This window comes from Lissotriton helveticus, chromosome 8, assembly GCF_964261635.1.
Source record: "Lissotriton helveticus chromosome 8, aLisHel1.1, whole genome shotgun sequence".
Taxonomy (NCBI): Eukaryota; Metazoa; Chordata; class Amphibia; order Caudata; family Salamandridae; genus Lissotriton; species Lissotriton helveticus.
Window position 1 is genome coordinate 414,437,143 of NC_136069.1, and position 26,381 is coordinate 414,463,523.

Below are 26,381 nucleotides of genomic sequence, written 5' to 3' on the forward strand. Positions count from 1 at the left end.
GACTTATAGGTTCAGAAAAATAAAAGGTACTGCCTTATTTTTTAAAGATGTTAATGCCCAGTGTCCAGTGTATATAGCCGAATTGGGGAGTCCTGAGGTCTGTTGATGGCAGAGGTTCTAAAGAACTAATGGACCCAGGAAAGGAATAAGAGGGACAGGAGGCAGGTTGATGAAGAACTAGTGGTCTGAGGCAAAGGAAAGAGGACCCAGAGGTCCCGAATGGTGAGGAAGGACTAATAATTCCAGTCTGTGAAATATTTACAGAGATAAGCTTGAAAAAACGGTGTTGAAAAACAGAGGACATTTAGAGATGTGTTTCTAAGGGTATGTAGAAGACAGATGAAGGCTTGGAGACTCATTCAGAGTCGGGTTGAGTGGGCCACCAGTCGCTGGCAGCGGATGGTCTGCCTCATTTAGGCATCCCTTCCACAGATTTGCAGCTTTTTTTCTCTAGAAATCCTCAGTCCGCATCTTCGGAGTCGCCTTTGGAGAAATCTCTGTGTGGACAGATCCACTAAGTCAGGCAACATGATGGAACTGCTGTCACATTAAGGAGGTCCTGGAAATGTTCCACCAGATTGAGGATATATTTCCATCTCTCACATTCAAAGCATCCTTGGTGTGATAGAACTCATCACCCAACACCTTTTATGCTGACATCCTGTTACCTCACACCTCAAACGCAGCTCCTCAGTGTTATGGGATTTAAATCCCTATGTAAGACCAGACTCACTCCAGGCACGTGCATGGGGTACTGGTGAAATGTCGCAGCACCATGAAAAATGTTTGGCATTTTATAGACTGCCATTTCAGTGGTGTTTAGAGAAAAAAAATAGTTTTGCCCATTATTGGCAATCCGACCACATTTCTCTCACTTGTTTTGAATTTTCTGTCCATTGTATAGAGCACTGTACTAACATAAAATAATTCATATTAGAGTATAGGCTTCAACATTATTGTAAAACACTAGTTATCATATCATAAGATATAAACAAACTCATTTGGAGGTTGTGCTTGTGTTCATGAGACTATCAATGTATTTTCTGATTCAGCTAACTTTTCCTGAGTCAGATTAATTTTGGTGATCACCTGCAGATTAATGGTTCTGCTTAATTTTGCAGGAATTCCTGCCCTGTATTCTGGATTGACGCCTACAATGATACGAGCATTCCCAGCCAATGGAGCACTGTTTTTAGCCTACGAGTACAGTCGGAGAATGATGATGAACCACTTCGATACTTGAAGGGCCTTTTCGCCACTGCAGAGACCAGTTGAGGAGGAGAAGTGACTGCCAACTCTTGATCACAAATTTCCACTCCAAGGGATATTTTTGGGTTTTAAGCCACATGGATTTTATAAAGCTGTTACATTTTTCAATATTTTAATTGAACTCTGAAAACTTTTAACTATCTACTACTATTCCATTTTCCATATTGTTTAAGCTTTTAAATCCCTCTAGTGGATTGAGGATTGTCTGAATTGGCTTGCGAGACATCTATACCTATGCTTTAAGAATACACATTTTTACCTCAATAGTTTTTCTTTCACTGCAATTGGGAATCCATTCGCAATCCTTCCATCAAATATAGTTGACAGACAATTCATGTTCACCTTTGTTGTTTCGCAGACAGCAAGGGATATATCTCCTTAACCTTTTTCAGTGAAGATATGTGGTTCCATTTGATGGATCTCAGATTCTTTAAGCTCATTCCTTACAGATCAAGTAGCTAAAATCCATTGTTTACAGAGACTTTAGTAGCTGTTTCTGTACGTAAAATAAAATCCTCTTATTTAAAAGAGAAAGACCAATTTCTTTAGCATGTTCGTTGTTCAAAGAAATATATTTTGAAAATATAAATATATGTTAGTACTAATTTAACTATATATGAAAAAAACTCTGAAAAGAAATTCCATTACCAGAATGGTAAGTTCTGTTTGCATTCTTTGACTCAATGGATGTTGGTTGTTTCCTATAGTTGACTAGCTGTCAAATAATGTACCATTTCTGATTAGTATCATTTTAATAACAATATTACAAGCACAGTAAACGTTATAATCTGCACACTATTTTGTGCTAATTAGTATTTTACAGTGCCTGTTTATTTTAACCTCATTCGGGATCTATCATGAGTCTTTTTAACCTCCCTTTCTTAGGGAAGTAAGTACTTTAATATGGTCTTGTAGTAGTACTGTGTGCATGTCACCGTAGGTCGAAGCCTTTCTCAAAACCACCTTGAGTGTGATACTGCAGCTTCTTTCCTCTAAATGTGCTCTTAAGGGGGAAGTTTTAATAAGGGTGCTGATAGAAAGTGCTCATGATAGCTTTATAAAGTCCTAGTATGAATAAAGAACAGAAATATTTGCAGTTTGAATTATAAAGTACTTTGAAAAATGCCTCGCCAAATGCAGGATACATAGTCCATTTACTTTTGAAAACTTGCAATTACCATGTTGTTACTGATTACTATTTGATTCCCTTCAGATATCACACTGGCACAAAGTGAAACACATGCCATTTAATATTATATCAATAACTTGCAGAGTGTAGGTTTTAAGCCCAGAGCAATACTGTTCAGAACGCGTTGAAACAACTCTTCTCTTTGTTTATTGAAATACGTTACCTTTACAAATGCAGTACTAAGCAGCCTTGAAAATCAAAGTCGTTTATAAGATGTACAAGGGTACCTAGCACATCAGCACTTAATATGCAGTAAAACACTTACACACATTTCATAAGTATGTTTTAATATTGATTTTAAAAAGGCTCATTTACAGCTGAATTGCATAAGCTTATATATTTTATTTTTTCGGGTTAACATTATCAATATTATCACCAAGAAAAAGTATCATCATAACTATTGGGCTGCCATAGTCAAGGGACCGTCGCAAAACAATAGATAGACCACCCATTGCAAAAGTGAGGCCCTGATACCTATAACACATTAGATTGTGTAAGCATGCAAAAACAATATAATACCAAAATATTATGTCATTCCGGAGAGCCATCCAGAATTTTGTGGTATGGTAGTGGCATTCCTAGTTAATACATATGTAATACTAACCAAACAACAGAAAAAACATATCTGTATCATACGTTATTGATTTAAAAAGTAGGTATATCACGGGACGGAAGTGAGTAAGTAAGTGTCTAAAGGGTCCTATATATCTATAGGCCTTGACATTGGTGTCAATCAATAAGCAAAACCTCTTATCTGACCTATTGTTATTTTAGCTGTGGTAAGAACTCACAATACAGACATTTCCCCCATAAGCAAGCAGTTCGTCACACGAGATAAATGTATAGAGTTTTTATTTTTTAGAAATTCATAAATTTTCTTTTTTTCACAAGTTAACTTCATACCACCTTCCATTTGGCCAGCAGAAGCGCCAGTGCTACAAATCTCCAGTTAAGGGAGGGGGATTTCAGTCCACCCCAGGAGACGAATTCTGGGATCTACAGGCCCTCCAGCCAATCATATCTGACAGTGTGGACAGTATCTTGTACCAAAATGTCTGGATTTTGCCACATGTGCAGGCCGAGTGTAGAAAACCTGTGACTGGCCCATCATATTCAGAACAATTTGCATAATCTCTTAGGTCATATTTCCAAAGAGTCTTATAAGTATAGTAGGCTCGCTGCAGAGATTTAAAGTGAATAATACATAATCTAGAGCTAGAGGAGATAAGGCCCCTCTGGAAGACCCAGAATTTCCACCACTCCACGGACAATGACATCCCAAGCTGCCAATGCAACCACTGCTATCTCCTCCTGAATAGCATGATAAGGAGAGGTGGCTGATAACAGCGTTCCCATGGTCTGTAAGGGGGCAGGCTCTTTGAGAAAATCTTGGAAGCTTGACCAGCATGGCCCTTGGAGCCAGAAATATAAAAATATGTTCAAAGAGTTATAAGGCAAAGTCCCTTTAATACCTTCAAGCATGATATACTATTATTGTACAGGTCTGCCCGATACTGCAGGCCTAGAGAAGTCAATTGAGAAATTTACTTTGGTTCTAGGCTAACCAGTAGAACTGGGTAAAAGTCAATGGGCAGAAAAAGGGAGTCAACTTTAGCCAGACAGGCCTTAATGCCAAGACCATTCCATGAACGTGCAGAACACACGGTGGCCATCACTCGCATATAATGTGGAGTGAGTGCAGCACTATCTTGTTCAACTGATAGATGTGGAATATATGGATATGAGGAGTGCCATTAAAGAGCAAAATGAGCCTGCACACACAGATAATATAATTCCAGGTTGTGAGCCTCAACCTTGACACGATGAAAAGGAAGAGTGGGTGTGTTCTATTTAATTCTGCATTGTTTGCCCACCCATGCCAACCTAGTTAGCTGAGAATTAAGTGTACTGAAGAAGGATTTTGTAAGGGGCCTTGGTATATTTATGAAAGAATACATTTATTTTGAGAGCATTACCATCTTCATAAACCCTATCATACCTGCTAACAATAGCAGGAGAGAAATCCAACGTGCAACTTGGTCCTTAATCTTGTTAATTGGCGCCCCGTAATTCTCATGTACAATCAGATCCACATCTCGGTCAATCCAAACCCCAAGGTACTTTAAAGATTCCATACACCACCGTAGAGGGAAATCTGCCATGAAGTGATTTGTGTTGGCAGTGAGCATGAAAAGGTGCGCTTTACTCCAGTTGACCATTATCCCGGAAAGGGTACTACCTTTTATATATTCCATCATGATCCTGTTACAACACTAACCAGGGTTCCTGAGACAGAAGGTCAGATCATCCAGATTTAATGATATTAAAATATGTCCGCTAGTGTGTCTTGACGTGTTCAGGGTAATGCTGGGGCAAGCTTTTTGAAAGTGTCTCCAGTGTTAATGCAAAAAGGATTGGCGATAGAGTGCCACCCTGTCTCATGTCTAGAGACATAGTTATGAATAGAGAGAGGGTATTATTGATCCAGACCCTGGCTCTCGGTGATGTGTAAAGCAGACCAATCCAGTCCACAAAGGACTGGGCATGCCCATCCTTAGAAGGATAGGGAAAAGAAATCCTGACTCAAAGAAATGTAGGGCCAGATGTATCAAGATAGTTATTTGCGATTCGCTAATTGCAAATCACAAGGTTCCACAATTAGGAAACTGCAAAATGCCATATCTGAAGGTGTATAGTACACCTTTTCCGATTCCTAGAGGGTCGCAAATGACCTACCTCATGAATATTAGTGAGGTAGGTCGCAATTTGCGACCCCCTAGGAATCGCTAAAATCACGGGGATGGTGGCCTGCTGAGATCAGCAGACTATCATGTGCGTGATTGCAATCTTTTTTTTTTTTTGGGAAAGCAACCCGTTTTCCTAAAGGAAAACAAGATGCTTTACAAAACTAAAAATGAAAAGTTTTCTTTTTATTTTCTAAAGAGCAGGCAGTGGTCCGTGGGACCACTGCCTGCTCTTAAAAATGGTTTTACAAACATTCACAAAGGGGAAGGGCTCCCTTGGGGACCCCTTCCTATTTGCGAATGGGTTGTGGTAAAGCAATTTTTGCGTTTGCAAACAGGCAGATTCGCAGACAAATTTGCGACCCCTTAGGAATTGCAAAAATCACGAGGATGGTGGCCTGCTGAGATCAGCAGACCACCATATGCGTGATTGCTTTAAAATCAAGCAATTTCTTTTTTTGAAAGCAGCTGTTTTTCCTTAAAGGAAAACGAGATGCTTTACAAAACTAAAAATGAAAAGTTTTCTTTTCATTGTTAAAGAGCAGGCAGTGGTCCGTGGGACCACTGCCTGCTCTTAAAAATGGTTTTACAAACATTCACAAAGGGGAAAGGGTCTCTTGGGGACCCTTTCCCATTTGCAAATGGGTTGTGGTAACATGCGAATGTTTTGCGACCGCAAATGCGGTCACAAAACATTCAAACATACAGATGCGATTCGGTATTAGGAAGGGACGCCCTAAACACGCCCCTTCCTAATACCGAATTGCAAACACATTTTGTGATTCCGTAACCGGTTACCTAATTGCAAAATTAGGTTTGCTGCATCGGAAAAGCAAATCTGCCCATTTGCGAAAGCAAAAATGCCCCCAAATGCCTTAACCGCATGCGTGCGGGCGGAATTCCGCCCGTACGCTGAGTTTTTTAAAAACGCATGTTACGTGACGAGCTGGGCTCGTCATGAGCGTGCGAGGAGGCTACCTCATGACGAGCCCAGCTCGTCATCAGCGTCGAAGGGGTTAAAGTTGTCTAGGAAAATAGCAGCAGCGTCTAGTTCTGGCTCAAGATTGTGAGAGGTCGATTGAGCTGGGATAAACCCTGATTGATCAGGCTGGACCAAATCGGGTGCAAGAAGTGGCAGACAGTTGGCAATCATTTTGACATTGCAGTTTAATAACTATAGTGGCAATAGGATTCATATTTATGCGGGGGCTTCTCTAGTTTGAGAAAAACAATCATCCCTACCTCACGATGCGACAGTGGAAGTATTTTTTGCTGTCCAGCCTCCTCATACATTACTAGCAGGTGTGGGCTAGGATCTTAGACAAATAGAGAATCGCAAATTGAGAATGCAATTTAAAGGTTGCAAGGGTGCCAAAAGGACACCCTGTTGCCCCCCTGAGATGTGTATGTGTGCACATTTTGCACACATATATGCCCTAAGGGCATGTATGTGCGCCAAATTGCACTTTGAAAAAAGCAAAAAGGGCTTTTTTCTAGAAAATCGCAAATTACCACCAATTCGAAGTTGGTAGTAATTTGCAATTCCGTATGGTCAAATAGCAAATTTCTGGTGCTTCCAGAATTGTATTTAAGGAATCGCAATTTGCAAAACCTTAATTGCATTCGCAAAATAGAGAATCGCAAATTTTGTAACTCTATTTTGCGATGGCTTTTTGGGATGGTACATTCCAAAAGGCTTTTTCCAATTTGCAAACGGGCCGATTCTGAGAATCTGCCCATTTGCAAACTGGAAAAAGGCTTGATAATATGGCCCTTAGTGTAGCATTTATAAAATTCAGCCGGATGGCCATCCATGCACGGAAACTTTCCTGTTGGTAATTGTCATATATTTGCTTTAACCTCATCTAAGGTGAATGGCTCCTCAAGAAATAATCGCGGGTGGGGCTTGGAGCCAAGCATGGTGGCTGTACTCTAAGGAAGTTCCAGCTCCTTAAAATAATCACCTGACTGTCCCACCTGAATACGGGATTGTTCCTGCACCCTGCAAAAAAAAGTATGGAGTGATGAGCTGCGCTGCAACACCTCCCTGGCTGATTTACACCACAGATATCGGAATAAACATCCAGTCAATGAACAGTGGCTGGTTCACCTGTGAGTCTGTGCCTGGAGTTGAGGTCGTGCATTGCAGATAGAGCTCCAGAGTTCCCGGCCCGCTGATGAGAGGTTTGAGATCTGAATCTGCCACACCTGGATTGTCGGTGCACCGCAGGGGGCCTTGGGCTTCCAGCAACTACTGTTGTAGACTCTGAAGAGACATAGAGACCTCACTGTGAGGCTCTCTAGTGGTGGATCCTTGCGACTGAGCCTGGGGCCTGGAGTGGCACCCCTCATCCTCTCTTCTTAAATTTGAGACAATAGGCCATGGTTAGTGATATTCCCCAACTTACCCATCCGCTCTGGCAGTATCTTGGTGGGAAAGGGGCTGCAGAGTTCTCAAGCCTGAGGAGGGGTGTGGGCAGGGCCTCACTTCTTCACTTCCTCTTGTCCCCAGTCTACACTGAGGTGTCTAACTATAACACTTGGACTGGCTGTGATGAAGTGGTGTGGACTGGGACTGGGATTTTCCTCGACCCGTGTGTGCCACTTTTTTGTACTTTGTGCTCCACACCCCCATTGATGAACACCTTGGTCTCTGTGTCCATCAACGTTCGGAAGAGGCTGGGCTGGGCTGGGCAACCCCCCTAACATTGTCTTCTGTTGCCCGTTCTATTAAGGGTGCAAGTGTAAGATCTTTTGTTCAACATTGCTGGCAAGGAAAGCGTTTACCCAATGTGGAAGCTCAAGGCTGCATAACCCCTTACTGGCCCTAAAAAACAAGGGAGAGCTGCAGGCACAGTATCAACTGTGGACAATTGTACACTGGACCGCATTGATCAAATAATCCAGGAAGTGTGGAACGCCCTGAACCAGGACACTAATAGTGGACCAAGTAACTGTGCGGATAGGAATCCCTAGACCTAGTACTTGCCACAATTCTGAAACTGTTTATAAAGAAAAGGCGAAGTAACTTTATACCTAAAGTTAACACTCCCAAGCTTGGACCCGACACCCTGGGTGTGATTATGGAGAGATCCCACTTGGCCCTAGTCCACACGGATGCTACTAGCAATGATAGCAAGTTCCAAGTACCATGCTCTAACCGTTATGAACTGCTTGCGGTCCTCGATTTGGAGCCGAGTTCCAACGCCAGTGTATACCATGAAGGCGAAACCTCCCTGTTATTGAGCCAATCGATTACTTGAGGGGTGAGATTAGAAACCTGAAGGTCATGATGGTGAAAATGTCTAATTCACTTGCCGAAGTAATTAGCCAGTTAAAACTGGCACGTCTCAACGCATGGGACATTACCGAAACACATCTCTTTGAAGGGAGTACTAAGGGGGAATGTCTGACAACCGATCCAGCTGCGCGAGTCCCCCAAGCACTTGTTTGCAGCAAAGATGGCAGCCTGCTGGCTTATCAAGGGTGGTAGAAAAACCAACATCCATGATGATAAGTCTAAGGAATTACCTAGCAGCCCCTATTTCTTTAGCTAAACATCATACCCCCAGGTCGGCCAAAGGAAACACATCCAGCACTGTGAACACAAGGATTGGGTCCTCTTCTGATAGTACCATAGTGTTGTATAGACACACCAACATAGATAACTTTAACCTATCCACTTCCCCCTGATTTGGCAGGCACATGGGTGGTGTTAAGGCTCCAGGGTGCCCCCTATGATTCCACTGCCGGAAAAAATGTGTTTTGGTTAATGTGCCAAAAGAGGGCATGAGGATGAGAGTACACTTATTCACAAATGCACCCATTGGTTTAGAGCAATTCGAGACTGCAAGTCGATTATAAGGGAGGATATTGTTAGTGCTGAAAGATTTAGTTGGACCACTGAGGCGGTTGACTATATACATATCCGCCTAGAAAATACAAAGTTAGTGAAGGGCTTAATTGCTATGGAATTAAGAACAAGTACTGCTAACATAACACAAATTTGTTGCAAGGTTAGTCCACCAGCCCAACACCAGCCAACTTGCCACCAGCCCCCACAAGTCCAAGGCTCGGGGTCAGCATGAGCATTGATCAATCCAGGCTCCTGTTTGAGGAGCCCGGATTCACTTTGTGGGTAATACCCTGTGTCTGGGTTCATTTTTCCAAATTTAGTCAAACTGGGCCACTAGTTAGCCCGCCAGGGTTTACCACATGGAATTTGTAAGGCCACAACTCGATTGCTAATCTGACCACATGGATAATTAATATCCCCTCCTGGAAAATTGTAAGTCTGAAGTTTAAGCTCCATCATCCGGACTGGGCTCAATTTATTGAAGGGTTTGACATCTGCATGTTCCAGGAGATGTGCATCATTGAGCCTCTCCACAAGGTTGGGTATTCTAACATGTGGGTCCCGGCAATATGTAGTTCCCATAGTTGTCCATCCAGAGGCCCCGTTATGTGGATAAAATCAGCAGCCATCGTAACTACCAAAGAGATTAGGGTTAACTCGCCAGACATTATGGGAGTTAAATTGATTTTATAACATCTATAAACACATCCCAAGGGTAAAGTTGAAACATGTCCCCTGAGGACCCAAGAACATTTGGATATCAATATACATTCTAGCCCAGTTGTTTTGGAGGGGCACTTCAGTGTCACATTCGGCCTGCTTGGGTGTGGGGGGCTGAACTCACTGAAAAGGAGGATGAGTAGTGGGGCATCCCTCAGCTTGGGATATGACTGGCCCGCCAGCGGCACTGCAGCTGTTGTCACTTACATTGTCTAAAGGCTTGAGGGCATGCAATTACCACTCCAAGCCTGACCCGCTAGGGGCAGCGACTTTTAATAGAATTATTAAAACTAGCAGAATTAATTATATAACACTGGAAATTCAGCTTTGGCCACGTGTTTTAGACTTGGAGGTAATACCAAGGGGCGATAGTGACCATAATGCCCTTCATCTATCTCTGAAAGGGTTTACCAACATGATCCGGGGGCCTCATAATCTGCTAAGCACAAGGGAGCTCAGCACTGCAAACAATTGGTGTAAGCTTAACTAGGATTAAATTGTTCATATTGCAGAGGTATTTGAGAGCATAAGGAATATTAGATGGGAAGCATTAATCAGCGTCTCCAAAATAGAGAGGGAGGTAACTCGCCTGCTATAATGGTGGCCCCCTATGATTATTTTAATACTATAGAATCGCTATTTCGGGTGGACACTTGGCAGCAGAGTAAAACCCCATTTGTGGTAACACGTGGTTCAATACAAATTACAGGATGGCTAAAACAATTCCAGATTTCCACCCAGTGTTGCACTAGCTAAGAAGATCTTGAAGGTAATGCTGCGGGAACCCAAAAAAGAGGGGGATGCCACCATATGGGATAGCCTCTTGGAGGAAACCTGGAGAAAGGACTCACATGCTTTCTGGCAGACTGTGACCAATAGTCATTCAAATCATTCAAATCAGCAGGAGACAGTTAGACATTCCATCTAGCCGTCTGTCTGGTATAAACATGTTTTCACTCTCTACTCTATTGAACATACTGTACCTGACTCCCCGTCAACCTGTGCAGACCTAGCCGTGACTATGGGAAAATCTGAGCCCCTACTATTTGGTATAGCAGAAACAACCAGGGCAATAAATAGCATTAAAGCTTGGAAGGCAGCCTGACCAGATGGTATCCTATGGGAGGTCTATCCGTATGAGATAGATAACTGTGCACTTTTTATAAATGTTGTCACAAATGAACATATCTAGGGGTGCCCCCATGCCTGCATCGTAGCAGGCATGGGGGCAGAAATAATTCCACTCTTTGAGAAGGAGTCTTGTGACATTCCATCTTATTACAGCCCGATTAGCCTGAACCTGGGCAAGCTCAACAGCTGGGTTGAGAATAATAACATCTTGGGCCACATGTACAAAAGGTTTTAGCGGTCATAAATGGAGAATACGACCATTTGCAACTGCTAAATATCCTTTTGAAATGTACTAACCCTATTTTGCAAGTCGGTAACCCATTACTGAATCACAAAATAGGGTTTGCGAGTCTGTATTAGGAAGGGGCGTGTTAAGGGTGTCCCTTCCTAATAGCGAGTCGCAGAATGAATTGTTTGAATGAATTAATGTTTTGTGACCAGAATGCAGTCGCAAAACATTCACAGTTTACAATCAAGTTCAAATTGGTGGGAACCCATTTGCAAAGGGGAAGGGGTCCCAAAGGGATCCATTCCCTTTGCGATTATGGGCACAAATATTTTTTTAAGAGCACACAGTTGTCCCACGGACCACTGCCTGCTCTTAAAAAATGAAAAGAAAACTTTTCATTTTTGATTTTGAAATGCATCCCGTTTTCCTTTAACGAAAACGGGCTGCATTACAAAAAAAATAATTGCTTTATTGAAAAAGCAATCACAGACATGGTAGTCTGCTGACCTCAGTAGGCCACCATCCCTGTGATTTTGGCCATTCTCAATGGGCCTCAAGGCGTGACCTGCCTCATTAATATTGATGAGGAAGGTCCATTTGCAACTCACTGGGAATCTGAAACCGTGTCAAAAATACTGTTGTGTATCAAATATTTTGACTTCCTAATTGCAAGTAAAAAATAGTCGCAATTAGGAGCTCGCAAAATTAGGGGTTACTGCTGAACTCCCGGTCCATCTCTCACCCTCAATATATTCAATATCATTGGGAGACTCCATAAATGGGGTACTTACTTGTATACTTGAACCAAGCTATTTAAAAAAAACTAAATTTAAGGTATTGTGGGCATTATTCTCGGTATGGCAAAGAGTTCGTCGACACTTTCATATCCCTAAGCTCACCTATTATACCTCATTTACTGCCTCTGGATTACCCCCAATGATATTTCAAGAGGGGGTGGCAAATACTTGGATAGCCCTCGGGTTAAAGGAGATCGGTGATCTGGCTGACCAAGGGCAAATAGCTTCTTTCACCTTTTTAAAAGAGAAATATTATTTGCATTCTAACCATTTTTTTAAATATCTCCAATTTAGAAGTTTTTTGATAAAAAGCTTTCTCAAAATCCAACAATGTTTCAAAAACTTGCTATAGTTGAATCTATCAGAAGGAAAACTAAAATCGGCACTTTATATCAATCTTTCCTATCCCAACTTCCTGATGATCTACATGATCAGAACAATAAATGGGCGATAAAATTTGGAGTACCTTCTATAGACTTAAAATTTCCATTGTCATTAGCTAGGCTGGTTTTGGTATCAGGTACTTTTCGCTCACAAAGCTATATGGCTATGTTCAATCTCTATTATACACCTGCAAAACTTGTTAGATGGGGGGTTGATAGTGTGGGAAAGGGTTCGTTTTGTGCAAGATGTAAATCTCCCTCTGCAGATTCTGTTCATATGTTTTATAGTTGTCCGGAGTTATCTCTTTTCTTTAATCAAATTGAAACTTTTCTCACGCAGGTTACCAAAACCTCAGTTAAAATCTCTGCTGAAATGGTTATTACTGGCTATGAATATTCTACTGCTATTGAAAAAACAAGATATTTACAAGCCTTTCTTTTCATTTCTATGGCTATGGTCAGACTTTGTGTTACATCACTCTGGATAAACTCCGAACCTCCTACTTTTTTTCACTGGAAAGCCAGGATGTTGGCCTGGTATAAACTTGAGACTTTTGTCCAACCCTTCAGAAGAAAGAGAAGACGTTTAATCGCTGCTAAGAACTGGGCACCATTTGAAAAATGGATTGTAAATTAACTAATTAATTATGTTTATTTGTTATTTTTATGTAAATATTTTTTCTATGTATATATCTTGATTGATGTATCTATGTTCTGATGGTTCATCTTTCCCAACACCACGGGATAAAAGGGGAAAAAACTCAATAAAAATGTTTTTTTTACAAAGGAGCTCGCAAAATGTAGAGATCATACGTGTGGCCCCTAATCTCTTTGCCAGGCTGGTTATAGGTGTAACACCAGCCCAATCGAGCAGGTATTGAGATTTTTGACCGTTTATTGGAAAACTGTTATATTGGGTGGGGGCCACCTTTATGTGGCATTCATTGACTTAAAATCAGCTTTCGATATGGGTTCCAACGGGAGAAACTGGAGTCTGTTCTTGGGGATCCCAGACAATATCTTGCATTTTACCATGAATTGCCATCAGAATACATCAGCAGGAGTATGTTGGGGAGCACAGGGCCAATTAATAGAGGAAATCCCTACACGGACAAGGTGTGCGAAAGGGTTGCATCATGGCACCAACCTTGTTCACTTTATTTCGGAACAATGTATTTTCACATCTGGAGAGTTGTCCATGATGCTCCACGGACAATACATACTAGTGTTAAAGACACTTTGGGGCTCCAGAATTTGATTAATTCCATTGTAGACTTTTGTAGTGTGCATGGTCTAGTACTAAATGGTGCAAAAACAAAATTCACGTGCCTAAATCCCCATCGCTCTTTCAAAGGCGCCATGCTGCTTGGGAAGTGTCTGTTAGAAAAGCTCATCAAGTTAGACTATCCGGGTTAAAATTATGATCAAATATGACCTGGGCAGCCCAGATTTTTAAAAGCGGTCTCTAGTTAAAACAGATCCTAGGGGGATTGCAAACATATTTCATGATTCATCTTCCAAAACATTGTTATCAGTATTGCACTTCTATAACACCACGGTCTTGGGATCTGCCCTCTTTGAGCTGAGCTGTGGGGGCATACCACCGGGAATGCTCTATTATTGGCGGAGAATAGATTCCTTAAATCATTTCTGTTGGTTCCACCGAGCACCGGGACATTGTGGAACAGATTGCATTTGGGTATAAAATCCATGAAAGACAAGGCTGGGCTTAGACTGTTGCTCTATCCAAGAATACCAGCAACTACTCCTGATCTTGTTATTTATGCTGCAGTCCTGGTGGAAGTGATGGCCCTGGATATTCATCACAAAATTCCCTGATTACATTATTGGCATAGTTTCTGGGTAAAATTGGGGTTAGACTTGCATTGGCTTGAGGGAACTGGTATAGCAATCCCCACAAAGCAGAAACTTAAGGCATCCTATTGGGATGCAAGGGTGAACAAGGAAACTACAGCCACATTTCTGCTGATGTGCAGGGAGGTATTCTTTGAACATAAAGCCAACTATTTCTACAAACCATACTTGGATAAGATTAGCAAATTATCAGACAGGAAGCTTTTTATTCAGTTTAGGGTGGGTTCCCTCTCCTTAACCGCATCGGTGCGGCGCATTTTCCCGCTGTGCGCTGAAGATTGCAGAATCCCGCGGTTCATGACGAGCTGAGCTCGTCATCAGCGTCGATGTGGTTAAACACTCCGTCCTGGATGGAAAGTACCTACGATTGTAGTTGCCCATTCTGTCTTACATCAGAGGAATCAATTGCATACCTGCTTTTCTGCCTGATTTATGCTGGTGGTAGACAGAAGTGGGTAATAGCAGACTACCACAATTTGGAAGTAAGAGGGCCTATAGAAGCCCAGAGAATCTTGAGCATTATCATCTGCGCTATCGCGATATATAGTTGGTGTTCATGGTGGACCCGGGTCAGGTGCCTTGCAACTAATAGCCCCAGGCAGGAGCTGTGAATTTAGTGTACAATGCAGGGGCCGATTAATTCAATCCACGGGGGAAAGTGAATGTTATTTCTGGAAAACCTATGTATGCCATGTAGGGGGGGTACGGTTTAACATGGCGAACCATGAGGGTTTTAGTTGTCTGTGCTCACCCTAAGAAAAGGCTTTTTGCCAGCCCTTCTTCGCTGGCTGTCACAGGCTGTGTAATTATATGGGGATTTTCTTTCAGTTTTTTCAGTTTTTATAGTTAGATGAGTTTTGCCACAAACATTGGTACAATGTGATTTGCTGCTCTATAGAGGACTTGAATATGTTTTTAATTGTTTTCATGGCATTTAGTATCAAAATCAAGTATTTCACTATTCGTACTGTGCTCCCAGTAGTATGGAGTCTTCTCATTTGGTGGAACCAGCTAGTCTGCCAACCTGGGGGTAGATTAAAGCAATGTAAGAAGTTGGGTATCACTAACATTTTATACACTGGAGCTGTATTTTTGAACTAATGCAATGTAGCAAAGGAACGTCTTTTATGTAAGCTTTATGTAGCTTTGCACAAAGTAGCTTGATGGCTATAAATATCGTATATAGCTTTGTTTAATCTACAGTGGTGACTACACATTGTATTTTCACATATATTGCATATGTTGCTTTTATGGTTTTTTTGACTGAAATAAAGCTTGTTTGAAATAATCACTGAGCATTGTTAATCCAGCCCAGCACAATATTATCTAGTTATTTGTGAAGAGGGTCTCAAGTCTGAAGATGTATATAAATCTTCATAGTATTGTGTAAATAAATCCTGAATAAAGGGATTATCTTGGTGTAAAGGCCCAACTGGATCCTTCATTTACAGTACATTATTCGCTACCCATGGGCGTCTGATGAGCAGGGCCAGTGATCCACCTGGCCTCTCCCCCTCACTATAAGCCCTGGCATTTTTGCCACAGAATCTACACTACCTCCCTGCCACTTCTTCAAACTCTCTTAGTTTAGACCTAATCTGTTTACACGACTGATCCCCACTTCCCCCAGACAGCATCCCCTCCAGCTCTCGAAGTACATGTCCAGGCAGTTCAAAAAATATCTCTAAATACCATTTTGTGTAGATATGCTTATGCTTTTTCAAAAAAGCCTCTCACTCTGCTCCACTGACCCCAGGTTAAATTTAAAGAAGTATTGGATTTCACTTAGTCAGTAAAACCCTGTTTAGTAGGGACTCCGGGTTTATTATTCGCTATCCCTCCCCTGGAATACGTGGGAGGGGGACCACCAGGAAGCTCCAGGCTAATCAGGACGAGAGAATGATCAAAGAGAGTTTGAGGTAGATGTTTGGCTTGTGCTTCTCTAACCCAGGGCTCAGTATCCTCTGTGATAAGCTCATGTTACAGACAGAAGAGTATAATGTACCTTCTTGAGCCTCTGGATGTGTATCCCTCCATATATCAAGCAGCCTATACTATTTCATTATACCACGGAGGTGAGTGACTTAGTAAGGGTCTTGGTTTGTGATCTGTCTGTTGTTGTGCAGGATACACTTAAAGTCCCCAACCTATATTATGGAGTGAGGTTCCAGTATCAATGTTGGTCAGGAGCTTCTTCTGTGCTCCCTCCAGGCAGGAGCAAAGTTGTGTTTCTTGCCCAGGAGAGTACAGGCAGGAAAAAGATTTCTATTCCCTGTCTGCACTCTCCCGGATAGGGAATTACAATGTACCCAGGGATGGGGTCTCCAGGACACTGTGATCGCGCCCTGGGAGATGGGTCTCCGGAGCAGATCTTCGGGGACGGGTACCCCAGGCATGCATCCTCCTCAAAAAACTTCACTGGCCCCGGAGGCTCAGGGTGGGTGACTGCACACCGGCGTCCACATATTTGTTCTATCTGCCATGGGGGCTAGGTCCCAGGGGCCTCTAAGAGGCTTAGGTAGTTCAGCTGCGTGCCCCCTCCCAATTATACAAATACCGGGGGACTCAAGAAGGCTCAGGGAGGACTGTTGCATACCTCTCTCCCCAAAAAAAGACAGTGCACCTAGGCCTGGGCCCACCCTTAGGGTTTTTTTTCTCTAAAAAAAAGGCGGGACACTGCCGTTTTGTTTTTATTTTATTGGCGCCGCAGATCTTCACCAGATCATCCACTGAACAGTGGCACAGAATAAAAAAAAAAAGTTTTTTTCCTTCAGGGTAGTCCCTCTGCGACCCACCTCACTAGGCCTAGCGTGGCATGATCTCTCCAACCTGTACCTCTATGTGCTTTGTTTTTACTTTTCTCTAGGACAGGTGACTGAGTCCACGAGTGCTAAGATAGTAGCCGCCACATCTTTCCTGCAGAAAATCAGTGGGTTTTTTTTGGCAGAGTTTTATATAGCGCGAAGTAGACCCGAACCGAATCGGGTATCAGAGCGCTTTACATAGCACCAGTTACGTTACATTAGGACACTCATTGATTTTTGTTAGGCACGGGGAGATTAAGTGATTTGCCCAGAATCACAGGAAGTTTGGCGTTGTTACCGAGACTCGAACCCAGTTCCTCCAGGTCCGAGGTCGAGCGCCCTAGCCGTTAGGCCACCTCCTCTCCCCAGTTCTTATCTAGAGATCTGTTGGGTCTGCAGCTCCTTCACGGCACGATATATACATACATTTTAAGATTTCATTTCTGAAAAACTACTGAATGGATTTCTACCAAATCACAACAAGCAAGAAGCATATTCCCTGGATCAAGATCTAGCTTTCCACAAAATTTAGAGTAATTCTCTTCAGCAGTTTTGTCTGGAGCGGTGTCTAATTTTCGTATTGAAAAACAAATGGGTAAAACATGTTTTGGGGCCTCTCCTTTTTCTTGGCCCCACTTGACGGATTACCCCAAAACTTTCCAGGAATGAGCTGAGGTGAATGAGCATTTGAAATGTCAACAGTGATGTCACTGACCATGTCATGAGTGATATGATAAGTGAGGTCATAAGCAGTGAATTGCGGGGGAGGGTGAAAGTTATAGTGAGCTCAGGTAACTATAACTACTCAATTTCACTCTTTGTACAATTTAAATCTGAGCCTAACTATAACCTCCCTGTAACCTTTGTTTTTTTCAGGGAATTTCAAACGTTTTTTAAATTCTATTTCCTAACTATAACATCCCTGTAACCTTTGTTTTTCTCAGTGAATTGCTATGGTTTTTTTAATGTTATTTTCTAACTATAAAGTCCCTGTAACTTTTGCTTTTTTTGTGAATTTCTATGTTTTTTAATGTTATCTCCTAACTGTAATGGCCCTGTAACCTTTGGTTTTTTAAGTGAATTTCTATGGTTATTTAAATTTTATTTCCTAACTGTAACCTGCAGCCTTTGAGAGTGAGTGTGTGAGTGACTGCATCGGTCAGTGAGTGGGTGTGTGAGTGACTGTACGAGTCTGTGAGTGGGTATGTGAGTGGTGTTATAGGTGTGTGAGTGACGGTATGGGTCTGAGAGTAGGTGTGTTAATAGCTGTAAGAGTCTGTGAGTGGGTACGTGAGTAGCTGTGTGGTAGGTTTTATGATTGGCTGTATGGGTGTGTGATTGGCTTATGGGTCTGTGAATGGATGTGTGAGTGGCTATATGGATCTGTAAGTGGGTGTGCGAGTAGGTGTATGGATCTGTACATGGGTGTGTGAGTGGCAGAATGGGTATGTGAGTGGGTGTGTGAGTAGCTTTATGGGTTGGTGAATGGGTGTGTGAGTTGCCTTGTGGGTTTGTGAGTGGTTGCGTGAGTAGCTGTGTGGGTGTGTGACCAGTTTTATAGGTGGCTGTATGGGTGAATGATTGGGTATATTGGTCTCTAAGTGGGTGTGTGAGTAGCTGTATGGATCTGTAATTAGGTATGTGAGTGTCTGTACGGCTCTGTGAGTCAGTGGTTATGTAGGTGTGTCAGTGTGCGTGTGAGTGGCTGTATGGATCTTTGAGTGGGTGTGTTAATAGTTTTGTGGCTATATGGGGTGTGAGTGGCTTTGTGGATTTGTGAGTGTATGGGAGAGTGGTTGAATAGGTGTGTGAGTGGGTTTCCGAGTATCTGTGTGGATGTGTCAGTAGCTTTATGAGTGACTGGGCCAGAACGTAACCTCACCTGCCCCTGTATCCAACAAGAGTCCACAATTCAGTCCAAAATGTCTACTCAACAGCAGTACTTTGTTCTGCTTAAATAGTAAGTGCTGTCTCATTCCGTAATAACTAGGGCATATTGTACATTACAGCTGTGTAATGGACCAAGAGGAAATGTCTCCAGTGACCTTGTGTGCTTGTAAGTTTGGCAATGTGATTGTTCCTTGAGCTTATTGATCAAAAAATCTGTGATAACATGAATTCTTGTCTAGAGAACAGGACGAGACTACAAAGAGGGGAATCTCCACCAAACAAGAGTCTTCCTAACTGTATGAATTAAGGGCTTCTTTATTTGGTGGAGATGGCCTCAAAATTCCTCTGCATTAAGAACGTGTCACCAAAATCTGCGGGAAACGTGCTCATAGGCCTTTTGGTAAGCTGTCCATCAACATGGAAAAAGGCGGCAAGACCGTTGCATACTATTTAGGAAAATGGCGCAGGGCCAAACAAGAGGACCTTGCAGATGATTTTAGCCATTTGCATACCCAGGGCAATTAAAAGGGAGAACCATGGACTCTACTCTCAAGACAAGAAAGAATCCACAATCAGTGGAGATCAGGTTGCGCTGCAATAGATCAGCAATGCATTCTCCACCATTAAGGATTTCAGATTGTTTTTTTTAGCGTGGAATATGAGAGGAAGCACACTTGCATATTCTACACTACAGCTTTGTAAAGGACCATGACAATGTTGGTCTAGGATGCACTGTCATTTTCAAAAAGCAATTCAAACATAAAGGCAGTAGGCAAAACAGTGTCTCTAGGTTTTTCAATTAGGTTTCCGTGTGAGAGCATATCCTTCATCATCTAAGGATAAATAACTACACAAAAATTCTATCTAAATGGATGTCGTCACATATGGTGGCATTGTCTAATGGTGCAAATACATATTTTCCTCAATGATTAAGCCTAGGTGTTCCTAAATTCCTTATCTAGAACATCTCAAAAGAGAAATTACATAATACAGATTGTCAAGAACATGAAGAAAGGTCCCTTAAAAAATTGTGCATCAAGTGCACTATGTAATACGAAGGCTAATGATCAAATGTGCAGACAAAGGACAAACACTAGAAAGTCCTGGTATTTGCATGATTAGAACACATCTGATCCCACCAAAATTTAGAGCAGCAGGAACAAAAGGGAACTGAGAAATAAAAAATAGGCATTGAAAATTTGTCATGTTCAAAAGGGTAAACGTAAGATATCTCCTATTGAGATGGAAAACGTGTCTTACTATAATATTGGGTCAGTTAACCAGCCTGTCACTACCCCGACAGTCAGTCTGAAAAAAACATTGAAGTAGGCCTAAGGAAAATTCTTAAAAACCAGTCTGGTCCTACAAAAGGGAATTATACATAACATGGGGGGTCCCTGATACATCACTGTAGTCTAAAAAGTGTGAACATGAACAATACACCCATAATAATAAATGGGCGGACTGGTGAAAGAAATATGGAAAAGGGAAATGGAAGTAGGACACAACTAAAATCCCCAATAACTAAGCATGATGCGACATCGGTCAGGGAAGAAGCAACAAAAGAAAAATCTATAGGAAGAACAAGAGTTTGCTTGGGTGCCTCAGGCCTGTGACACAGCACCAAGAGTACTGGCAACTACACCATATACAGTAATCCTAACTAATGTTCCTGTTCTCTCTTCAGGGAGAGAAAAATGAAACCTGGTTTCCTTTCAAGGGACAAAGCCATATGCTATTTGGGAAACAGAACATGATTAAGTAATGCAATATAGAAATTAGGCCACCTTGAGTCACAGATCTATAATTGTATCCTTAGGTCCAATCAAGGATGCATGAAAATGTAGGGCTGCCTATTCCTTTAAGGGAATGTGCAGTAAGTGACTAACATCAGGTGATACGCTTTGAACCTGTATACCTTTTAGTTTTCTTCAATATCATTATAGCCAAATTTAGGCATGCACTGGTAAAAGTGCTGCCTGTCTGGTTCACAATATGAAAAAATCATATCTGTGAAATTTATCATTTATACCAAATCCATCCAACTGTTGTGCAACAATACGTATCGTTATACGGATCCTTTCACAACACTGGGGAACTTTTAATAGTAACAACATAAAACAAAACATACAAAAAATAAAGCGGTGACACACAGCACCATGGCACATGTACTTTATGCACTGTAAACCTGCAGCCCAAAAACCCTATATTTGGGCCTGTAGACCTGTACCCTCCTTTTGACAGTAGAACACAACGCATTTGGAGTCCACTGTCAAATGTACTGTCTCTCTTCTAACATACAGGATAATCACGCAAAAAACACATTTCCTTTCAATTAACCAAACTCACGTGTCTTGTCTGCTTTAAATCACCCAGAACAATCCATGAATGGTCTGTAGGCAGAAGCAACAGAAAAAATACACAACACACAAGGGAGACATTTTTGCCCACAAACGAATATCAATTATAACTTTTAATCAGGAGACAAAACATGGTACACATTAAGAAAAAAAAAATAAGTTTCCATTACTTAACTGTTACCATCTTGTCAGTCACCTTGCAACATGAAGCCCTCTTGTTACACTGACATTCCATATTAATTTGGCACCTATAATTTCCATGGTGAAAAATAATTCCTTCTAGCAAATCTTATTTTCCACTCAGGCCTGTAGCCTGTAGCCTTCAGAATTTTGGAAAAGGGCTGCATCTCATTTTTTATCTAAGACTTAATGCAACACTTCTTTTTCTGTCAAATAAACGCAGCTGGCAAACATTAATTTTCTTAGCGTGGAGACACAAATGTATCAGTTCTGCAGAGCATTTAACACGACATTTGGAAAAGAAACCCCTTTTATTTTCCCTATTAAATTGAGTTTTTTTATTTTATTGATGTTCTCATGGAGAAACCAGAATCCCTACCTTTGAGGCCCGTTCAGAGGTCATTCTGCATTCCTCAGAGGCAAAGTCCTAATTAAAAGGGTCATAAATGTCAACACGATGGCCTTCTCCATTGCCCGACAGGAAAACTAAAAGATTACATCTCAGCAGCACGGCTCAGCCAGCCTCTGCATAACCTCAGCCCTCAGCCTCTGCCACACTGACGTTGTCAAAGCCAGAAGGCTCTAACCTGCAATAATTCACTCTATTTTGAAAAATAAATTCTCCTCTTTTTTTTTTTTAGCCACTAAAATTATCTCTATTCCCAGATCATTAAACTACATTTACTGTCAATGTTTCTCAAAACCTAAAGGCACACAGACCAGTTTTTTTTAGAGTAAATGCTTGTTGCAATCCTATGGTACACACTTCATCAATCTTAAATGAACAGACTTCTCCGTAGGCCTAGCTGAAGCTAGAACCTTCAAGCCTGATATTTAAAACAAGCCTTTGTACTGGCACATTAACCCACTGACTCATAAGAAGGCACAACCTGCAAATATATATATATCAAAACCTAAATGTATGCATTTACTTAAGCCTGAGACACTTTAAAAGTACTCTGAATGAAAGCAAAATGCAGTTTAAACAGTGCTTTTACTCAAAATCGACTTTCATATTTTGGGCATTAAAAAAATGAATATCCTACAATTTTCTTGCATAATATGCATTACTAGAATGTCTTTTACAAATCCCAAGAGTCAGGCATTTGAAAATAATAACTTATATTTTACAAAAATGAGCTTGCTTGCGCCTATGCCAAGGGAAAATTATACACACGAATGCTTGTCATTTTAGTGATGCAACATAGCTTAAATCGAATTTTAATGCTAGGAGGTCATAGTATGAGGGTTAAGCTTTATAAATATTAAAAAACGATTTTTGTAGCACTTATTTTTTAATAATTATTTTTCATAATTAATAATTTTTCTCTTCAAATAAAACCAATTATTCCTTTTTGTGATTGTTCTACATATAAGAGCCCATTGCATCCCTTGCTTATCATTTTGGATGCATTAACTCATGAACCTGAGCGCATATGCCTAACTTAAAACGCGTCACATTCCTGCGTCACATTTCTGCGCCACATCTATTTAAAAGGACGGTTATGCAAAATTCCACCCATGTTTAACTGGAAAAGTGCTGGCTAAATGAACATTCCTATCAAATATACTGCAGCTGAAAGGCTTGCCTGTGAACATCTAATACAGTGCAACTAAGGGAAAAAAATGCTGTTTTATTTATTTTTGCAAAAATAGACAATTTCTTTTTTTTCTTTTTGGGGCCTTATTTATATCTATTGTACATGATCCACACACACACACATTGAGCTCATTGCAGACATAAACAGAAAGTGTTAAAACATTGAGGACACACAATACAGCGCTTTCAGGCATCTGTTTCATGAATTGCGCAAACGCCACTCACATACCGAAGTTACACTAATGAGAAAAAGCCACATAAACATTTAAACATACATCAAACCCACAAATCAACACTCAGGACGAAAACAGGACAGCCCAGACTGTACTCAAAACCCAACCATTGTAGCTGTAACCATATTTACAAGAAACACTTCTCAATAGTGTTCAAAAAGACTGCATAAACAGCTCAACAGACCACTGTATGTGCAGGAAACCAAAAATACACTCAATACACTAGCTTTAGGTGGCAGAACACCAAAAATCGTTTTGCATGTAAAATTGCACAGAGCAAAGGATCCTTGTTTTGCATTATGTCATATTTTAATTCCCTGGGGATACAAAGTCACCAAGGAAGAAATATGTTTGTATATCTAAACCTATTTAGATATCCCCTTTAGGGGAAACCGGCGAATCCAAACGTATACAAAGTTGGCCAACACAAATCTCCAAATTCGCTAAGATCAGGCATCTTATAGCTCACTAATCTAGCCTCCAACTTCAAGGGGCTATCTCTATCGATACACTTGTAAATATACAAAACCCTTGGTTATTGAAAATTGCAATCTTCAAATAAACTAAGGACCAAACAATCTAAGCAAAGAACCACAGAACCAAAGAACAAAGGACTGGGAGCGACTCACTTATACCTCAACTAAAGCAGATGGAGAAAAAATCCCTTCATTACCTGCCTATACAAATTGCAATTCGCATATACAAACCTAAACAAACCTATCAAAGCTATACCAAACAAATAGTTGTCAAAATTCTAACTGCCAAGTTCTAACTGCACTAACAGTCTCTTTTCTTAAAAAAAACACTTACGCCAAAAAGGTTCCTCAGTCAGGAGTGACATCTTTTGGAGAGTTTAACTCAGAACAATCAAAAATACACTGGGCCGCAAAGACAGAGAATCCCCCAGAACCTCTGTGCACAGTACCTCTTTTAGTAGATTTCTGTCTTGCCTTCCCCAGTAGATTTCTGTCCTCTGACAAGATTACCCCTTCAGATAGTCACTTCTTGATGAGCCCCAGGTTGGTCGCGCCATTTGTGGTTCCAAAAATCCACAAACTCCTTCTCAGGGGTCTTACCAATAAGTAATCCATTCAAATGCAGCAAAGAAATCAACAGAGAATCTGAAATATGAAAAGACATCTTTATTACAATTAATTGTGAGGCTACGTCACCCAACTGCCTTAGCAATTGAATGAGGCAGTCTGCTGAATGGTCTGAGCACAGATCCTTTATACCATGCATTGTGCCCTAGGCACACATTTGAAGTACATTCCCAGAACGTGCACACAGATGCAAAACCCACTTTCAAGATAAGTCCAGGCCATAAACAATGTCCATATAATGCATACATTCTCTAGCTGACAAGGCCGGATAAACCCAAAACAGTAAGGTCACAGCCCATGTCATAAATAGCTCGTGGAGGCAGGAACAAGAACAGATGAAAGTAAGATAGGCACGTTTGTGTGTAATAAATCTTTACAATGTCCTATGCTCTGATCTATAATCTTGATCAACTAAAGGGCAGGAACTGGTTTGGCAAGGAAAGGCCAGCTTCTAAAATTAACTCCAGTGCACGAAGAAATCCCTGGTTATATGATTCGACTGTTTGGCTCACAAACTAACTTCTGAAGCCTACATAAAAAGTAACACTAGATGGCAGTCACGACACATAACAAAAACCCAAGTTTCAGAAAAGAAAGTCTTTAAGGAAAGAATACATTTAGATGTTGTTTAAGATAACACATGCACAAGGAAACTTAATGGTTAACAAGGTCCTAATCAGTAATTGAAAAACTTAGACAACCATCAGCTAGTGAAACTAGTTTTACAGAAAGGTCAGTTCCAGGTGAAAAGGGTTACTCTCTGTAATTCATTCAGAGACAGAGAAACCCATGCTAAGGTTATGTCCTTAAATACTTGTTCTGCCACAGTGAAGGCCTACTGTAAGGGCAATCCACAAAATGGCTGCTATTCACAAAATGGAACCCGAGGGTTCAAGATGGAAACTCTGATTTCAGGGTGCTTTCTTCACCCGAATGCGACGAAAATGATTGTGCATAGTATACTCGTCATTTCCAGTCTGCTGATACCAAATTCGTCATGATACGACGATGTTTCATGACACTGGTCCAGAATTTTCAGTACCACAATGAGATAATGTCTCCAGTGACTTGTGTGCATATAATTTCGGCAATGTGATGGGTCCCGGAGCATCTTCATCCACAAATCTGTGATAACATGAATCCTCATCAAGAGAAGATAACAAGACTGCAAAAAAGTGAATCTGCACCAAATAGAGGTACTTCCTATTAACTATAGGAAGAAAGTGCTTGTTTGTTTTAATGGAGATGACCTCATATTCCTCTGGATCAAACAAGCCTCACCCAAATTAATGGGAAACACACTTGGGGGCCTTTTGCTAAACTATCCAGCAATATGGGAAAAGGTGGGAAGCCCTTTGAGTACAACTAGGGAAATGGGGGAGGGCCAAACGAGAGGGGCTTACAGATGATTTTGGGCATTTGCAAATTCAGGATAATTAAAAGGGTGAACCACGGAAACTCCTTTTCTAGATTACACAAGGGGAGAGGGCCCAGCCTTTTGATGCTGGGTACCCTGGAGCTCACCCAGGTCACCCCCTGTGTAGCGTTGGGGACCACTGGGGTTGCCTTGGTGCCCTCACGGTCCCTGCCAGCTCCCTGCTTCCACCAGGAGCCGGCATTGCTCCCTCACGCAGGAAGCAGCCGGAAATGCTGCTCCCTGCATGCAGAAGCAATCTTTTCATCTGTTTTCCTGCCCGCTTGTGGGCAGGAAAATAGATGAAAAGTCAGCTACCACCGAGAAGGATCAGTTTCCTGCTCCTAACAGCTGGAGCTGCGGTCGCCTCCTCCTTTGTCTTTATTCGGCCTGTGGGAAGGTGGTAGGCACCGGGGCCATACATGGCCAAGAATGGGGGCCATGCAGGCCACCTGCCCCTTATTCATTAGCCAGCCTGGCCCTGGGAAGGTGGTGGTCCCTGGGGCTAAAAACTGTCCATGGAGGGTAGCTGATCAGCCCCCTCCTTTACATACTATGGGGTCCATTAGGATGTCGGGCGGATTGCCCCCGCCAGGGTGGCGGT

General features: G+C 41.6%; 1 protein-coding gene across 1 annotated transcript in view; it reads left to right on the forward strand.

The window, feature by feature from the left end:
• LOC144772724 (mitochondrial ornithine transporter 1-like) overlaps positions 1-2,138 on the forward strand; it is a 54,413-nt gene extending 52,275 nt beyond the window's left edge. The window contains exon 7 of the mRNA XM_078657250.1: positions 1,122-2,138. Within this exon, the coding sequence (XP_078513376.1) occupies positions 1,122-1,243 (122 nt within the window). The 3' untranslated portion in view covers positions 1,244-2,138. The remainder of the gene's footprint in view (positions 1-1,121) is intronic.
• The last annotated feature ends 24,243 nt before the right edge of the window (positions 2,139-26,381 follow it).